At 38.3% G+C, this 19657-nt stretch overlaps 1 protein-coding gene and 1 long non-coding RNA gene across 10 annotated transcripts in view; one reads left to right on the top strand and one right to left on the bottom strand.

Moving 5' to 3' along the window:
* LOC134462896 (immunoglobulin-like and fibronectin type III domain-containing protein 1) overlaps nucleotides 1-19619 on the top strand; it is a 33417-nt gene extending 13798 nt beyond the window's left edge. For 2 of the 7 annotated variants that reach the window (XM_063216143.1, XM_063216144.1), the window contains 13 exons: nucleotides 890-928; nucleotides 2027-2170; nucleotides 3366-3496; nucleotides 10640-10781; nucleotides 11147-11440; nucleotides 11554-11853; nucleotides 12107-12286; nucleotides 13806-13934; nucleotides 14155-14234; nucleotides 15732-15924; nucleotides 16173-16466; nucleotides 17091-17414; nucleotides 19395-19619. In XM_063216143.1, coding sequence (XP_063072213.1) covers nucleotides 890-928; nucleotides 2027-2170; nucleotides 3366-3496; nucleotides 10640-10781; nucleotides 11147-11440; nucleotides 11554-11853; nucleotides 12107-12286; nucleotides 13806-13934; nucleotides 14155-14234; nucleotides 15732-15924; nucleotides 16173-16466; nucleotides 17091-17414; nucleotides 19395-19399 — 2255 coding nt within the window. In that variant the 3' untranslated portion in view covers nucleotides 19400-19619. The remainder of the gene's footprint in view (nucleotides 1-889; nucleotides 929-2026; nucleotides 2171-3365; nucleotides 3497-10639; nucleotides 10782-11146; nucleotides 11441-11553; nucleotides 11854-12106; nucleotides 12287-13805; nucleotides 13935-14154; nucleotides 14235-15731; nucleotides 15925-16172; nucleotides 16467-17090; nucleotides 17415-19394) is intronic. The other 5 variants (XM_063216146.1, XM_063216147.1, XM_063216149.1 and 2 more) reach the window with 3 other exon arrangements.
* The window catches only part of LOC134462898 (uncharacterized), a 122184-nt gene that overhangs the window by 101810 nt on the left and 717 nt on the right, over nucleotides 1-19657 (bottom strand). The gene's annotated exons all lie outside the window — the stretch shown is intronic.

Raw genomic sequence — 19657 nt, 5'->3', positions numbered from 1 at the left:
AATTTGCAGCCTGTTCTTTTCGTAATACACTCACAATATGAACAAAAAACAAAATGAGTCCTTTTACTGTCGGTTCATTTTTGGTCCACTTAAAAAGGACTGCTTTTGGTTCACTAAAAGGGAACTAGGTGTGAAAATGCCCCTAGAACAGCTAGCAGTAGCACAGGCATTAATTGTTAGATGTCTTAAGACACTGAAGATTTTTGCAAGCAATTCCAAAGATTGCCCTGCTAATCAAAACACAAATTGAATGCCATAAGGTTCATTTCACAGACAAAAACATTTTTGGAAAGGCTTTTGGAAAATATGAGTAATCGGAATACAATGTTTGAAAATTACAATTAAAGTATTTTGCTGATACTCTTATCCAGACTGACCACAACATTGAGAAAGACACGCTGTACTAAAGTTTCCTATAGACAAGACTGTTACACATGCGGTAAAGCATATCGACGAAGTTGTCAAAGATGTAGTTAGTGTCTAAAAACACAACAAAAAACATTCTGGCTGTTTTTGTCTGAGTAATGAGCAGTAGGAGTAATACATGTGTCCTTATTTTCACTTTTCAATGGGTTATGCTATTTGTTTGGTTATGTCTGTTGCTTTTGTGTGTGTCTAATTGTTGTTCATGAGTTTGTTTTGTCCATTTGATTGAAATAAGTTGACAAAAAGAAATATATTTACATTGAGATAACATTTTATGTAATGATAAAGCAAGTTAAATGTTTAACTTAGATTACTTTAAATTAAATGGACCTTATGAGTGTGGGCATGATCTACGATCAAATTATAACATTAGCTGCAGCTTACATTCCAAAAATCCTTGTGATGTCCATTAAACTTAATTCAACACTTTTTATCCAACTGTTGTGGCGGTGGTGCTCCTCAGCCAAAGTAATAGAGCCAAAACCTGAGGCTCCAGCCGTGGGTAAGATTATTTAGGCTGCTATATGGCTGCATGGTTGTCATTACTCAATCATGAAAGCCATTTGAAAAACAATGGCTTTTCCTGTTGTGGAATGTGTATGGTGGGTAATGAACTATCAGGAAATACAGTAGAAGATGTGGCGAATGTCATCACTTAATCATGAAAGCCATTTGAAAAACAATGGCTTATTGTTGTGGACAGTGTTTCATGGTTATGTATTGTGAATTAGCTAACAGTAAGTTTAGCAGCTGTCATGAATTGTTAGATGTGTTAAGACACTAAAGATTTCTGCAAGCAATCCCAGAGATTGTTCTGCTAATCAAAACACAATTTGAATGCCATTTTAAGTTTAAGGTTCATTTCACAGACAAAAACTAGGCCTACACTAAAACGTCATCACCCATTTGGAAAAGACAAGTAATCAGTAAAGTCAAGTATTTTGCTGATACTCTTATCCAGACGGACCACAATATTGAGCAAGGCACAAGGCCAAAACACACCCATGTGGCATAATGTACTTAAGTTGCCTATAGACAAGGTTGTCATATAAACATACATGCGGTAAAGCATACTGACGCTTGCCAAAGATAATGTGTCTGTCTAAAAACTTTCTGGCTGTTTCTGTCTGAGGATTGAGCTGTAACAGTAAGAGTTGTGTCCTTAGTTTCACTTTTGAATGGGTAATGATATGTTTTTGTTTGTTTGTTTGTTTATGTCTGATGTTGCTGATTTTGTATGTTTAATTGTTCATGTGTTTTTTTTTCAGTCCTCGACCATTTGCATGAAATAAGTTCAGCACGCACACACGTCTATTCAGATATCATTTTATGCACTGATGAAGCTTTAATTTTTAACTTAAATTCCTTTGAATTAAAATGACCTCATGAGGTTATGGTCAATGATAAAATTGTAGCATTAGCTGTAGCTTACATTTTTAAAGGTCATTGTGATGTCCATTAAACTTAATTCAGCACTTTTTATTCAGCTGTTGTAGTGGTGGTCCTCCTCAATCAAAGTAATAAAGTAGAAAGCAACTCTTTTCCGGACACACATTGTATCTTAAGTCATGACGATTATGTTATTGTGATATTATGCTAGGGCGTAAGGGAGCCTTAGGTGATGGAGACGGTACTGGTGGCTCTGGCACTAGTGGCTCTGGTACTGATGGCTCTGGTACTGACGGAGCAGGTACAAGTGGCTCTGGTACTGACGGAGCAGGTACAAGTGGCTCTGGTACTGCGGGTAAGAACCCAGACTCCTGTGCACGGTATCCAAAGCAAATAGTGACCCCTACAAGCATCTGGTGGTGTGCTTAACAAATATTGAAGTGTAATTACAACATAATAAAATATAAAATAATAAAATAATGAATAACAAAAAATGGGTCATTAAATATACATAATGAATATAAATAATTTAAGTAAACAATAATCAATAACAATATTTTGTTGTTTCACTAATATATGCATTGCAGAAGTAAAATGAACTAAGACCAATTAATTTAATTCATTGCTAACAATAATATTAATTAAAATGTTCAAATAAGTTTAGCTAAAACTTCAACAGTTAACCATGTGGTTGCTACAGTACTGTTCAACCCAGGCTATTTTTTTTGGTCAGGGAGTAAACCTCAATCAGAGTTGGCATCATTTCAACAATTTCTAGTGCAATTTCCAGTCCACTGTGTAATTTATTTATTAGTTCATTTTTTTTATTTTATTTTTTTTACAGAATTTTGAATTGCTAGGTATAGACATTATAGATATGTTTGATAGATAGGTGAGTCTGGACCACTATTGACCTATTTGGAAATTGACCTAGCTTGTAAATGGGAAGTATATACTTTGTAAATAAACTACAATTACACAGTGCATCTTTAAACACAGAGACACCTTTCAATTGCCCAGCCTTTTATTTGTGACTAATACTCTGTATGTTTAAAAAAAAATCTCCTCTAACAGTCCAGCTTTTATGTGTGTAGCTTCATATTAATGTTTGTGTTTTATGTCCCATCTTTTTGCAGACTAACACAAATATTTGCAACATGCATTGTTGTTGATACAACATGACACCTTCTTGCTGTCCTCACTAATGTCATTTTTAGGCAATCAATAGTATCTGGCTTGTCGAAAAGTTATCTGCCAACACAACACTGTTTTTTTTACAACACGACAATAGGTTATTTTATAACCACATTGACATTTCACTGATAAAGTGATTGTATCAATGGTATTTGTATCAATGGTATTTATTCATGTGAACATCATTGTACTACACATATTAGGGCAAACTGGACTATGTCAATGTGCACAATATAGAGAGGTATATGACTAACAATTGAGACTGCTATAAAACCAAGTATATTTTCAGAATATTGATTATCAGATTATCCAATGTATATAATTAAAATGTTGTTCCACCACTACACTGTCTACAGTGGTTCAAGAAATCCAAGTATCCATGGTCCAAGGGTTGACAGACACATATGCAACCCGTGGTCAACCAGCGGAATTGACTTGCACGCTCAGCGGTGAAAGAAGTGGAGTTTGGTATAGGGATGGGGAAGAGGTAAGCCCACTTGAAATGTTTTAGAATGAATGGCATGCTGGGTCTGAGACAAATAAGGGTTGTACACTGAGAAATTATAAAATGTTTCAATACATTATTCAGAAGGTTCACTCGGGTTCTTCTTTTCTTTTTTTTCTTTTTCTTTTTTTTACATAGCAGCAGAGGTGTAGACAAACATTTCTGCTGTTGCCTTCTTCAGTGTCTCGTCTTGCCTAGCTTCTTCCTGAATTTTATCTAGGTGTCTCCTTTGATTACCTGTTACTGATTGGGGATGACGCACTGCGCCACCCCCAGGATCAGCACAAATAAGCCTACAAAAAACATATGAAATGCATTTACAACAATTCAAGGGATGAAATGAGTTAGCAACATGAGAGCTCTCATCCCTTGAATTGTTGTAAATGCATTTCATATGTTTTTGTAGGCTTATTTGTGCTGATCCTGGGGGTGGCGCAGTGGCGCTCCCATTAATGAAGGGCTTTCAGGCCTGATGGTTTGGAGCGTGCACTGCATCATCCCTAATCAGTAACAGGTGATCAAAGGAGACACCTAGATGTTTGTCTACACTTCTGCCGCTATGTAAAAAATAAAAATTATAAAGAAGAAAAGAAGAACTCGAGTGCGATCCACTTTTTCACCTTCTAAGTTATTCAACTGGAGACACACCACGCGGAAGAGCGCGGCCTATCTGAACTACTACTCAATACATTATTCTAAACGCTTCCATCAGGTTTTCTAGCATGCATATTTTGCATTTCTGTGTGTTTCATGCGATAGCATTCAATGACAAATAGCTTTTCAACAATTTTTTAAAACAAAATGAATGTCTGGTTGCCCCTAAAATGTCAAAAGGCATGATAATGACAATAAAAGATGTAATATAGGGTATTTACTTTCAAATGTATAGAATAAAAGTGTGCTTCATTTCATTCCATAACTTGAAAAGAGAACATTGAAATTATTTCAGAACTGAAGTTTAAGTGTTATTGCTGTATAGAAGTAGAGAAATGCTTAACCCCCTCTGGCATTTTCTGACTTACTTTTGACAAATTATTCTAAAACTGAAAACAAAACTATGATATTTCCTGTAAAGTGACTGAGTTACAGAACTGTATTTCAAAGTGCTGTCAACTTCCAGTTTTAGTTTACACTGTAAAGCAAAAATATATGCCTACAGTATTTGTGGAAAATGTTGGTTACACCAATTGACACAAACTTGCAACTAGTTTGTATCAATTGGTGCAACCAGTATTTTCCATATGAATATCTTGATTTTAGTTACAGTTTCTTCTGTAAAGCAACATTAAAGTTTGACTTTGTACATGTGAAGTTCTCTTTCAAACTTGTGAAGTTTGTGTTGCTAGTGTTGTGAAGTAGCAATATGATACAAATTAAATCTGTACCACAAAGCAATGGTTGGCTCTAACAAGCAAGCAGACTGTTTGTATGTTGACATTTTTATATGGTGCAACACCAACATACAAAATATGTTGCTTTAGGTAAAAGTTTAGGTTTAGGTCAACATTTGACATTTCACAGTCACACAACGTGTAACAGGGTATGTAATAAGAATCCAATAGGGTATGTCAAATGGTGCGCGTTGCTGCACCATTTGACATGGCAACATTTTCATTGAAACTTTATAGGCCTTCTGATGGAAACCTATCAAAGTTTGTGATCTGAATGTTGAGATTTCAAACATATTTTTAAATTTAATACTTATTTTTGGCAGGAATTTTGAATTTTAAATGTTTTACCAACATTGTAGTATTTGACATGCAATTATAAACATACGTAGGCCGTACGTCTGACCATGCTCTAAAAACGTTGAATTAAGTAGATGATTATGATTATTAGTGACCTGTTAAATGGGCTCTAGGTAGGATTAAAAGTTTAAAGTGTATATTGTAGGTTAACCACTACTTTGGGTCAATGTTAAACAACGGTTTTTGTTGTTTGTTGTGGCTAATGTGGCTTTCTGCTGTAACCTGGCGACCGCGTCAGGCGAGTCCATGGGTGAACTTTCTAATTTAATTTGCCTGGAATTTTACATGGGCGAGATGACGATCACAACTACCGGTGACTCATTTTGCATTTGAGTGCTGCTTTTCTCATATAGGGCATTGTAACAACTTCCACATGATTTAGTAACATTAGGTCAACTAGTTTCAGTAGAAATTCTATTCACACGGTGCAAGGGTTGCAAATTATGCATAGAATAATAAGTGACATGGGCTTCTCTTTTTGACAAGTTGCTTCATATTTGGGCTTGCTTTTAAGACGCCAGTCGATCATTTTTCGTTCAAAATCTGGGAACATGGCCGTGTGTAGGCCTACTTCTCCCAATTAGCCATTGGGAGATTGCGTTACAAAAGTAAAAGTAGAAGAACTATCCAGAAAATTTTTAAATGCTCATTACCTGGCAATATCGTGTCAGCTAAATGCAAGACCTAAGTTGCAAACAGCACAAACCTGTCTATTGAAATTATCTGCGTAAAAAGTGGTGCTATTTGGAGTAACAAGTCCGTGCCTGGGTCTGTCCATGGAGATGAAATCGCAGCACGCAAGTTACAGTTTTATGAGGGGATACGTAGGTTACAAAAAGACCAAATAAATACATACTACTGTTGTACCCTTTGCCGGCATAATGAGAAATAATGTGGTCACTGTGAGCGGCATGGCGTCAAACTTTTCCTAGGTGCAAAACAGTAATTCATAGCATCCTAGAAAAATGCCATTGTTGTAAAAATGACTTAGCCTATTTTCAATTCCAGGTCACTGTTTATTATTACACACAATTTCAATAAAATTCACTCACATGCGCGTCACAAAACAATAGCCTAGCCCACACGACGGAGGGACTTTGTCGATTATATTCCTTCAAAAAAATGTCTGAATGTCACAATTTCAGTTCTTTGCACCGTCTGTAATTATACCAAACGAAAAAAGTATTCACATAGAAGAAATCAAGTCTTCAGTTTCGATAATCCATGTTACAAATCTTCAACAAAAATGCGAGCCGTGGCGCAAATGTATAGGCCTTCCAAACAAAGTGTCTAGTAGCCAAAAGTGACTGAGCTCACCTGGTCAGATGATAATGTTCCAGGTTACTCACAACACTGCGACGATGCAGTCTTCGAGTAATTCAAACAGAGCGGCTCAAGCAGGACAGTAAAAAAAAAAAAAATTGCCAGATCATATAGCATAAACAGAAATAGGCCTACCAAAATATGTAAATAAGATTTGGTATGACGTTCAATAAAAGTCCCTCATTCAGATGGCCAGAGAAAGCGGAAGAGGCAATCTTTCAACAGCGTTAGCAGGAGCCTTCAAATCGAGCCTTTTGGTTGTATCTTTTCAGTTTCTATTTTCCTACTACGCGCGTTGGATCCAAGTTTTTATCAGCTCTGAGATGGCTGCGAAGCCGCCCCTACAAATGAAATTCTGCCAGACTCCAAACCGGAGGAAACAATCAAACTGCCAGCTGACCAGTTACCTTAATAACAAGACTCACATAAAGCATGTTAAGTGGTGTGTTTAAAATTAATAACATATGCAAATCGCACATTTAGGCTTACTATAGGATAAAATAAATACAAATAATGTATTCATCTCCACAAATCCCCACGCTGTGCTTTTTTTATTTTTTAAAGCTTACCCCTGTCCTGTCCCAAGACTACAGGCAGTTCGAGGTTCAGATAATGCACTTTATTTCTGAAGCATTATGCTATGCTTTGTGTGCTAACTTGGCAAAAAGAGAACAGAAGCAAAGATACCAACTTTATCTAAAAAGTATTTCGCGAACATAAACGGCATGGTCACATCAAACCTAGTATAATCCCATCCTGAAGAATGTATTCAACGTAGCCTGACCGCATTGGGTGACATGTGCGCAGTAAACTGGTAGGTTATTTTACTGACTCACGGTCACATGCCTCCCTCTAGTGGTCATATTGACAATGATATTACGCCAAGGGTATGAAATAAATATCACACACTGTACAGAATGCGGGGCTACGGCTACTGTGGACTACTGAGTGGACTCGCCTGACGTCACACAATAGATTGGATTCTTCTTAACATGTCACTGAAAATAAACGATGGATAATTGTTGAAGTGGTAGAAACTTTACAGGAATTCTATTATTTTGAATAAAAATTAACCTGAAATATGCACTTAAATTAATCACTGTCTCGAGTCAGGCGATGCTCATTTGAGTTATTAGTAAGTGAACGATGACTTGTGCGGTCACTTCCATGGTCCACTGTCAGCAAACCCCAAATGCAACTTTTGACAGAGCGACCCAGTCGAGTGTCGAGGGAAACACTTCTCATATGAAAAATCGCTTTACATATCGTGTAATACAGCCATTACGTTTGACACATGCTTGACACCATCTAAAGCAAATTTGTTTATCTTGGTCTCATCAGACCACATGACATGGTTCCAGTGATCCATATCCTTGGTCTGTTCATCTCTCTTGAGACCAAGATAAACAAATTTGCTTTTGATGGTGTCAAGCATGTGTGGTGGTTAAAAAGTGAGTTTTACAAAAAAGTGTATCATCTAGATAGTCAAGCATGGTAGTGGAACTGACATGATTTGTGGATGCATGAAAACTGTCAACATTGGAAATCTGAATTTCACCTTAAGAAACATGCGTGTCAACATGCACTGTGACTACTGAAGCAGATCATGGTACTTTCCACAGGATTTCATTCAAATCTCACACCCATCTATTTTAGCCAAGTGCAGACTCAAATGTAAAAGTTCAATGTAAGGCAAGGTCGACACACACACTGATGGCCTCCCTTTAATCCCTTTTCATTTTCAGACGTTTCTGGTCAACACAGCCCCTTCTCAGACTCTCTTGGCAGGATTTTAACCTGGGGTGTACTCACTTTTGTTACACTTTGTCAAACAGTAATGGCTGTATTTTGATATTTTTTTGTGAGTGAACAAGAAATTGAAGCGGTTATATATGTTGCTAACCGGTCACTAATCTTTGTGTCGAAGTGAAATTTCTTTAATGTTGTCCTATGAAAAGATATACTTACAAATCTGCAAAAAAATGTGAGGGGTGTACTCACTTCTGTGACATACTGTATGTTTATCAGGGGTCCTTCGGTGTGGTGTCATTTCCTGTGACATAGGGTATTTCTCAAAGTGAAGTATCCAAGATTTGCTACTGTAAGTAATGCCCGTTTTTCACGGATAACACCAAAGAGTATCCAATAACTAGTTGTAAGTGTACTGTAATTAATAATTGGACACACTGAGCACAAATGGTTGTTTCTCGTCCTAAGACACTTAACTTTGAGAAATGAACACAAATTAACAAAATGGCTCCTCAAATGTTCGTTACGCCAATTGACAATTTAAGGACACAAGTGACCCCCTAAATTCCCCAAATTAGTGACAAAAACTGTAAAGTATATTCGGTTTCTTTTAGTAACTGTTAAACAAGACACATGTTGGATTATGCTAAACTAGTTTTCTTGTGTTTTGCTCGTAACTGTTAAGCAAGACAAATGTGGGATTATGCCGAACTAGTTTTGTTGTGTTTTGCTGAGAACTTCATCTGTTCTGAACGGGTTGAAATTTGTAGTTATAAGTCTTAACAGTGTCTCCACATGACATTTTTTTTATTTATACTAAAACTTTAAATTTATACTATACTTATTCTAAAAAGATATTGTATATAAGAATGTTGTGACTCCAGATTGTCTGGATTGTCTGTGACTCCAGATTGACTGTCAACTCCAGATTATGATATTTAAGGACCAGTATAATAATAATGACAAAGCAGGTTCGCACACAAAGGTCAAGCCTAAGGAGTCTTGTCTTGTTTAGTGTGCGAACCTGCTCCAACTTCATACTTTACTTCTTTTGGGTCCACACACCTAGTTATTTTTCGTAACATCTAGAGCGCAACAATACCCTTACCTCCTGAAAACTTCCGTTATAAAAAAGACTTAATCGGGAGAAACTGACAAGCAAGGCTAAAATGAAAAGGTGTAGATGTCGTTTGTTTTCAAAAATGTATGCTGCTCATGCACAAATTAAATTTCGCCATGAATATTTCTTAAGTGATAAACTAATATTAAAGGTTCTGAACAAAGTAGAGTTTTGAAGTTTGAGTTTTGAAGAAAGGAATATATCCAAGTCATAATGAATTCATAGAAATTCATGGTAATGGTGAATACATATGAAATAACAATTGTGAATGGGCATCACACATTCAAGAAATAAATTACTAAAACAATACAGTCCAATATCTAACATCAAATTGGACTCTGATTATGCCTCACTAAAAGATTCACAAAAGTTCTTTTGACATGCCACAATGATTTAATAAAACACAGTGAACATGATTTCTCCTCTTCTATGGTCTCATGGTTGGGTTGGGTGGGGGCTGGAAGACTTTTTTGTTTTTTTGTGTTTGTTTTGTTTTGTTTGAATAGTTTGTCTGTTGTTAAGATTTTCATGTTGTTTGTCACACCTACGAGAGGGCGTATTGTTTATTATGCTCATGGAAGGGCTTTTGTGTCGAAAAAAAGCCTGTGTTGCTGTTATAATTGTGTGTTTTTTGTTGTTGTTGGGTTTCCCTGCGGTTAAGCAGCTTCGGGCAGCCTTTTGGAGGCTTTTCCCTTTCAATATCTAATGTAAAGCAATCAATGACTGTATACTTGTCTTTCTCATCTGCAAAGACATTGCATAAAAAACATATCATCTCATCTCATCTCTAAAAAGAATAGAGGCATAGATAACAACCAAGAGCATTATCATGCAGAATAAACATCAGGCCTCTCGTTTTTGAATGAAAGCTCAGGAGGAAACCCTGAACCCTGTGTACAATACAGTAGTTCCAGCATCCAGTATCACAACAGAAATGCATGTGGGTCCTTAAGAGCTCTACTAGCTGTACTTAGTGTAATAAAGAATGCATGAAACATCAGAACATTGTACCATTCCTTTGCATCCAAGTACTACTCAAATGTATCTCCATAGAACACCAATTTTAGAACAATGTAGGTTCAAATGTGCTAGGTTCTGCTTTGTAGTGTAAACAGCCACAATTAAAGACACCCTTCTCTTTTTTTAAGTTGCAGATATTAATATATATTTTTATCTTCTTTTTAGTTGACAAGTGGAGGTGGACTGACCCTTGTAAGGGATGGTGTACATCATAAACTGGTCATCCAAAGTGCAAGAGATGATCTTGCTGGGCAATATACTTTTGAAGCAGGAGACGCCAAATCATCTGCAGCTTTGAATGTTGGAGGTAAGGTTTATTTCATTACCATGAAATGTTGTTTATGAGTGAGGTCAAAAGAAGTATTAAGGAAATGTATAGTTAGTAAAAATAACCTTAACAATGGATTAATGTTTAGAATGAATAATTTTTTTCCTTATTTTTACACTTTTACATTAAATTTACATCACATTTGGCAGACGCTTTTTCACCAGGGCGACTGACAACTGAGGACATAATTATAGTCTACAACTCTTGCAGATGCAAACTGCACAGGAACTACAGTATACAGAACAATAAGTCCAAGTGCAAAGTAGGATTAGTGCTTTTTTAAGTGGGCTATATTAGCACAGGGTTATGCACTTATCGTTTATGCTTCTCTTTTTGTTTCACAGATGTACCAGAATTTGACCCTGACGAATTACACAAGTTTTCAAAGCCAGTAATTGTGAAAGTGGGCCAACATGCATCATGGAAAATGCCATTCCTCCCTCAAGATGGCCTTGAAATCAAATGGTTCAAAGATGGCGCTGAACTGCATGATGGAGGAGGAGTAAAAATCCATAAAGATCCAGCACTTGCTCGGCTTCAAATAAGAGACTGCGTTCGCAGTGATGAGGGAGAAATCAAAATTAAACTAAAAACCCCATTTGGTGCTTGTGAAGCAACTAGCAGACTCCTTGTCCTAGGTAGGAAAAACATGTTTAATACCAGACAAGAACTACATGTTCCCCTAACTAGTATTTCCAGTATGTACAGCAAGTATCACAACAGAAATGTATTTTTGTCATGCAACCTGCAGATAAGCCTGGGCCACCAGAGGGTCCAGTGGACATCATTGACAGTTCTTCCAATCTAATTGAACTGCAGTGGAAACCACCAAAAGACAACGGCAATTCTCCAGTCACAAACTACATCATTGAGAGACAGCAAGTAGGCCAGCCCATGTGGAAGAAATTGGGAGATAACGCAGCAAACAAACTGATATACAGAGATCGCAACGTCGCACATGGCAAGAACTACATTTATCGCATTTACGCCCAGAACGCGATGGGCATCAGCGATGCCCTTGGAACGGAAACCATCATGGCAGGAATCCTGGGTAATGGTCAATCCAATCCACAGCCCTGACCCTAAAGGGGGTCCATTTCCAAAGAGAAGAAAGAAACTTATGTGATGATGATGATGATGATGATGATGAATGATAGCTGTCAAATGCAGATACATACAGTATACATAACAACGCCACAATCAGCTGCTAGCACACTAAAACACTAAAGATTTAGCATGCAAAACACTGAAATTACTGAATTAGCACAGCAGGGTTAATCATTCTTGTGTTCATTTTTCCATAGTCTTCCCTGGTCCACCAGCCGCACCAAAGGTGGAAAGTGCTTTTAAGAACTGCATCAATTTGACATGGGAACCTCCAGAGGAAGACTTTGGGGAGCCAATCATTGGATACCAGTTGGAGAAACGAAAGAAAGACTCAAACCAGTGGATTGCTCTAAATGCAGTGAATGATCCAATTGACGGTAGTTACTGAAAACTTCATCCACTCAATCATGTGTTATCTAACTCCTTCACAATTCACAAGCTAATTTTGACCCGCCACCTGCATTATCACCCGGTGAGCAGACGGAACGTCTTCTGATTGGCTGACCAGGTGTCCATTATTCCCAAAGGACAGGATACCTATGATATCATGTGGCCATGCGGTCATCTAACTTAGACGCGCATAGAATGCTGACAATATTCAAATGAAAACCCAAAAGAAATCTTGCGGAGGATATACCCTCAGCATTCCAAACCAAGGTTCAATGCGCGCCGCCCGCAGCCACGCCCGCAGCCACGCCTGCATGACAGAGACTCGAAGTTTGGTCGCTGGATTCTGGTGCAGTTGACCTGACAGCTGGCCCACCTCAGCGGCCGCTATTCCGTAGCCTTTTTAAGACAGTCTAACAACAATTTATTTTGTAAAAGTATGATTTTGGGGCTTTTTGCCTTTATTATTTCAGGACAGTATGAGAGTAGACAGGAAATGACTGGGAGAGAGAGATGGGGGAGGATCGGGAAATTACCCTGTCCGGACTCGAACCGGGGTTCCCCGTGGGTGGGCATACAAGCCCAAGTCTATTAGCTAATAGCTATTCATACACGGAATATATGTTTCAAAAGGGAGATAAGCAGGACAACGGACACTTTTTTTCCACCGAGACCGCAAGGCTACAAGTCAATCTCCTGCAGCAAGATCATCTGCGAGGCTCGCCGAATGTTGCAACTAAGTTGGCAGAGGAAAGAACGTAATTGCAATCAAAATGGCAGACGGCTGAACAAATCATAGCCTAATCACGGATAACCCCAGAATCAAAGGATTGTTGAAATAAAATCTAGCGAAGTGACCTGCCTGCAACATTGTTGCCTGAAATGTAGGAAGTGGTGCCCATAGCAAAGCACAAAGTACAGTGGTTAATCTACTTTGTCACGAAGCCGAAGATCGACAAAATTAATAAATTATTAGGCTACTTGAATGCTTGCAAAAAGGTGATAAGCGGAATAATGGCCTTCGAGGTGTCCTGATATCTAGGGAAAATGGACTTGGCAAAGCAAACAGCCCTGTTAGAACGCTTCAGCTTGTCCATTATTTCCCTTGATATCGGGACACCTCGTCGGCCGTTATTCCTTACGTATTGCATCTCCTTGTGCTGCCAGATGCAAGAGCCCATGCATGTGGTGTGCTTTAGGAAGCTAAACATAAGAGGAAGGTGTCGATATCTTACTAAATTATATTTATCAGTACAACAAGCCAGCTATAGTGACAAACTCTTGCCAAACACACTTACCATCATGTGGTTGTGCCTGTGGACAAAGATGAATGCCATCCTTTGAACCCAGACACCTAATGGCAAAATAGGAAGTGTCCACCAATACCAGAATTGTAATTTTGTATATATTCAGGTCATATATCTTTAGAATTACTTCAAAATTAATCAATTCACGCAGCACCTGTCTATGTCTTGCAAATCAGGCAGTTTTGTTGTTATTCTTTTACAGCCCTGAAGTATGCAGTGAAGGATGTATCTGAAGGGGCTGAATATGAGTTCAGAGTGGCAGCCATCAATGTGTCAGGAGCTGGCCCACCCAGCCCACCTTCAGTAATGGTGGCTGCAAGAAACCCAAAAAGTACGTACATAGTTTTTATTTTTATTTTTATTTAATTTCATTTGACTTTATTTATCCAGGGAGGTCCCGTTGAGGTATAAAACCTCTTTTTCCAGGGAGTCCTGGCCAAGATTGTTAGAAAACTAACTTGAGACGTTTGTGGTGTCGCTTGGTGATTTGGCGAACCCTGATGATTTAAATTCATAATTTCTTCCCACATTCCACATGTTTTTCCCTCCAGTGAAACCTCGTTTCATTAATCCAGAGGACTTCCTGGTCATAAGGGCAGGAAATGCAGTGAGAATCAAGATGGATTTTGAGGTAAGAACAAGATTGCTGCACTACATAGAAAGGAACCAAGTTATTTATCATTTGACTTCTTTGAATGTGAAAATGCAAACACCAAGGGACACACCTTTCTACAGTGCTTGCAACAATTGCCATTAGCAATAAATGGCAAATAGACTGCATTTATGTAGTGATGCTCCACTCCTTCGAGCACTCAAAACACTTTTCAATGTATGCTTATATGTATTCACCCATTCACATTCACATTCAAAGACTAGCGGCACTGGTTTCTCAAAGGGAAGTGTTCTGCTTATGCTAGTATGAGTAAGGTACAATTTTCGAGGATCCCACGTCATTGTGACTCGCCAAGTACTGTTCCAAAGTGATGTCCCACAATCTTAAAAAGAGAGAAAAATGCTTCACTGGGTCACTTATCCAAGTTTTGAGGCCTTTTATACTATGAGTACCATTGCGAGGCAAAATGTCTAAACATTTAATCAAAAGGCCTTTAATTTACACGACAACCCTGCTAACGATGCAAAAATCTGAAGAGTCCTTCCAGAATGTGGAGTTTTGAAGACAACTCAGGTTGCGTCTCCGTATACACGACTAAAAGGCTATAACATGTTCATGTCCCATAAACCTTTACATCAGAGATTACTGCGTCTTCAGGACCCAACGAAAGACATTTCAGATAAATATTTTGTTGTTTACAGGCGCAATTGTCCTTGTCTAAAAGGCTTTGAAAAATATAATTTTATTTCTTTGAATTCAATTCAGAGTGCCTCAAAAGTTTTCATTCCACACCCTTGCACTAGGATTTTTATTATGGGTGTGGGAAAGTCATGTAAGTTTACACATACAACTGTGGTATGTTGCTGTTTACAAGTTGAGCACAACTTGGATCAACACACTCAAGACAAGTTGAGTCATTGTTTGTGGTTATTACGCTTGTGTTGCTTTTTAGAGCTTTTGAGTATGGGCAATTTGTGTACAGTTATTGTATCAATGTCCTTTTCTTCTAGTTTTCAATTTGCACCACAACAGAAATACTGCCCAGCGATCATGTTTACAGTTAAATAAGTGTGTAGTGGCCAAAATGGAACTGCTATAATATTCCCTTCCAGGCTTCAAAGTCTGTTCCATTCTTGATTGTTTGAAATGCTCGTGAGGTGTTGAGCCTTGTCTTGAAGTGTATGACTTCAAGGCTGTGACAATCCAAGGCGTATTCATTTGACTTTCAGAAACAGCGACAATGTACATTGTGCCACATGAATGAAATTGTGGGTACACAGTGCCTAATACCAAAAAGGATCAATTATAAGTAATCAAGATGCATTATAAATTTTCCTATTGCCAAATGCAAAAATAATAGTCTATAACAGTGCACACAGCACTCTCCTGCACATGGTGCATCTAAAACGAAGGTCAATGGCTCCACCCTGCATTTCTTCTGCAACTTCAACTTGTCCGTCCTACTTCTTGTGTGATTGCCAAATACACCCACAACCCCAATTCTTCATTTCACAGGGTGAGCCTCAACCTGAAATCACCTGGTTGAAAGAGGAAGAGCCAGTGTCCCCATGGGTCAACATCATCAATGTCGATGGGTGCTCTACGCTGGTCATTCCTTCATCAAAACGATCAGATTCTGGATTCTACACCATTACAGCCAAAAACTCCAGTGGCTCTGCTAATTTTGAAATTGAAGTCAGAGTTACAGGTGAGATCTACTAGAAGGTTTCAGTTTTTGTCACATGCATCTGGATATAGTACAACAACGGGTGTCTTATACAGTCATTTCATGTTCACAAAGCCATGGAAATATTCTATTAAGACATTTACCATTTACTTTCCTTAACTGGCGTTAGTGATGCTGCTGCTTGGGAAAAAATACTCACCTCACAAACAGGCAAAAACTCACTCTAACCCTATCTTGTCCACACTCTCCTTGCTCATCTTTTACTGTAGATATGCCTAAACAACCAGGCCCAGTGGAATTAGAGCAACTTGTTCACGGAAAGCTAATCATCAACTGGGCACCATCTCCTGATGAGGAGCTGGATGACCGTCTGCACTACACGATTGCAGAAAACGAGTCAAACACCAGAGTTTGGCGCACAATAGCAGACCGCCTCTTCTGTCACACATTTACCGCAAACATACACTCTGGGAGGGAGTATCATTTCCGGGTATTTGCCAAGAATGACATGGGTCTGTCAGATCCATCAAACTCGCCCACCTGGGGAGTCAACAGCTTGAAAGGTAAATATGTAATAAAATGTATGTATTACGTTCATTATGTCTAACTGTTTAACTTAAACACTTAGGGTTTCCTTTTGAATTAAGACATGTAAAAGTTTTTATATTTTACCTGACATGTTTCGACGGTGTTACTTCCGTCTTCATCAGAGGGTCACTGTGATGTTGATGAGTGACGTGCTTTAAAAACAGCTGATGTTGTTGTAAAGGTGTGACCTCCCTGCCTATAATGACAGGTTGGTCACACCTCTACAACATCAGCTGTTTTTAAAGCACGTCACTCATCAACATCACAGTGACCCTCTGATGAAGACGGAAGTAACACCGTCGAAACATGTTAGGTAAATGATAAAAACTTTTACATGTCTTAAGGTACTGTAAAAGAAAACCCTAAGTGTTTAAATGTAATAAAATGTATAACAAATATGGGAGGGGGAATTGAGCATGTTGTTATTCATACTATACAGTGCATGCCTTATGTCAGTTAGCGATGACGTGTTATGACGTTATATTGGGCGCTGTAACATTTGTCATAACGTGTGATAGTGCTAGTAAAAAATATATAAAAGTAAATAATAATCTTACATCATCTGACTTGACATGTCCTCTTCTTCTTTCACCATTTAGTTCAAACATCAACAAACAAAATGGCTGGGTTGGTGTCTTTAGAGCGGCCTCCATCCATCCTGGTCCCCTTGAAAGTTCACACACCACCAAAAGGCTACAAATGCTACATGACATGTGCGATCCGTGGCAGCCCGACACCACATATCTCCTGGTACCTGAACGACATCTGCATCAACAGCAATCAAAACTACTACATCACAAATGCCCACGGCATCTGCTCCATGTACATTCTCAGAGTTACTCACGATGACGCTGGAGAGTACAGGGTCGTGGCCAACAACATGTACGGCAAGGCAGAGTGTTCCACTAAGGTTTGCGTCAAAGGTGAGGGCTCATCCAAGTGTCATATATAACTACATCAGGGCTCAACACTGATGGGCGCCAGTGCGCAAAATGCGGGTAAAAATTTGGAGTGTAACAAGTAGGCCTGTAGCGATAACAAATTTTGCTGGACGATAAATTGGCCAAGAAATTATTGCGATAATAGATAATATTTTTTTAAATGGTAGCGAGAGCAACAAACAATGTAATGACAATGGGATAAAAATGCAATAAAAATGTGACTACACCCTTTCACATTTTAAAAGCATCACGGCGGGGGATATTAGATAGATGGGTTTTAATTACATCCTCATAGAGCACAAAAGGTTCTAAATAGGCTCTTTTTTGTATTTATTAGCCTATTAGGGCAAGTTATATAGTCTTACTTTCAATAATATTTTTTTTATTTCTCTTTCTCAAGCACACTGATGGGCTAGGCCCATGGTGTGATGTAAAATAACCTACTATTGGTGGGCTATTGTTATTTCACTAATTATTACTTAAATAGCTTATTTCAACAAAATGCTCGTTACTAGCTAATTTTCTGTCAAAATCAAAATCAGCCCTGTTAAAGGCATTTCAACATCATAAAGCAAAAGAGCATGAACAGACGTACAAGTTCAGGCTGCGCTCTCTCTGTCTCTCTCTCCAATACCCTCGACTGGCACAAGTTGCAATTCTCCGTACTTTAAACTCCTTGATGATTGCCCATACATCGATTCTCATCAGTAAACAACAGTAGCCTTGCGCCTCTGTTTAGATACTTCAGCATTTTTCCCCTGTAGCGCGCACGCTCACCCGTTAAAATTCTCCCGGTGTGACTGATTTAAATTAACAAATCCGATCTTCATGATTTGCTTGCCAACTGCCTACTCGTGTTGTTAGGCCTAAATAAACAAGAAATATAGCGAACATCACAAAAAGAACAGACAATGAACGTCGGGGGTGGGCTTAGTGAAAGAAGAGGGGAAACTCTGCGAAGTTTAAAATAACAACGTCAGAGCAAGATTGGCACGACGGAACCACTACTTCATGATTGCACAAACACACCTTCGTCGTGGATATTGGGTTGCTGAACATGTTTCAAAATTAGGCCTAACACTTGCTTCCTTGTCGGAGCCGTTCAATCCCCTGTCTGACGAACGTTGCAAATGACTGAGACTGGAAGAATATTGCACTCCTAGAATCTCTGGCGTTGATTCTTTGCCGAGGCTTGAAAGCGATGCGCGGGAACACTCGCGTTCTATTTCAAAGACGCAAGTAGCCAGATCAATAGACTTTATTTCAACTGGAACTGCACTGAAACTTAAAATTACACCAATATGTTAACGTCATTGCGCTGTGTTGGCCTATAACGCGCCTATCAGTATCTAGTCTTCAGGCTACGGTAGAGAAAGGGAGAGTGAAAACAAAACATCACGCAAATAACTTATTGAATATCGTGACAGGCCTACATACAGTATATTATATTATATTGTACTGTATTGTATTGTATCATATTATATCAAATAGGTCTTATCAATAGGCCTACGGTATGCTATAGCCAATCATATTAGGCGGCATTACAGATGTCGTGATAGTTAAGAAAATTAAAGCTAGTGAGGAGGCCGAATGGCTAGTGAGTCAGGGAAACCACTAGCCAAAATGGCTGGTGAGCAAAATAGTTAGTGTCAAGCACTGAACTACATGTCCAACTAAGGCTAGGCTGTAACAACGAACAAGGGTGAATGGAAACATTATGGTAAATATAACCTGGTTCTGAAATAACTTAACCAAAGTGTCAACAGTACCATGTGATTATTCATAGAAAAGATAAGCACAGATCAAAAAACACAGGAGAAAAAAGTACAAATGTATACCAATATACTGTACATAGCCTACTGAGAAACAATAACTACAACGATAAAGAAAACGTTTTTTTAAGCAATCAAATGTAACCACCATATGTTTGTTCTTTTCCCTGTTTTTCTTCCTTTCTCTCAGATTAAACACATTATCAGTACACCTGCATCGGGGATGTGTCATGACGGCCATTACAGAAATTCTCTAGAGAAATTGTGTATTACAAATAAAACATTGTGTGTTTGCAATTGTCTTTGCTATGTGATGTTAGACTTAAACTTTCCTAGAAATATTTCCTCTAATTTACTTACACTAATTTATTTAAATGAATTGAAATAAACAATGGCTTTTTTGTCAAGAAAAATATATGTGGAACATTGTTTTATAAAGAATTTCAACATTTT

Source organism: Engraulis encrasicolus, chromosome 14, assembly GCF_034702125.1.
Source record: "Engraulis encrasicolus isolate BLACKSEA-1 chromosome 14, IST_EnEncr_1.0, whole genome shotgun sequence".
Classification (NCBI taxonomy): domain Eukaryota; kingdom Metazoa; phylum Chordata; class Actinopteri; order Clupeiformes; family Engraulidae; genus Engraulis; species Engraulis encrasicolus.
This window is presented reverse-complemented; position numbering and strand designations above follow the sequence as displayed.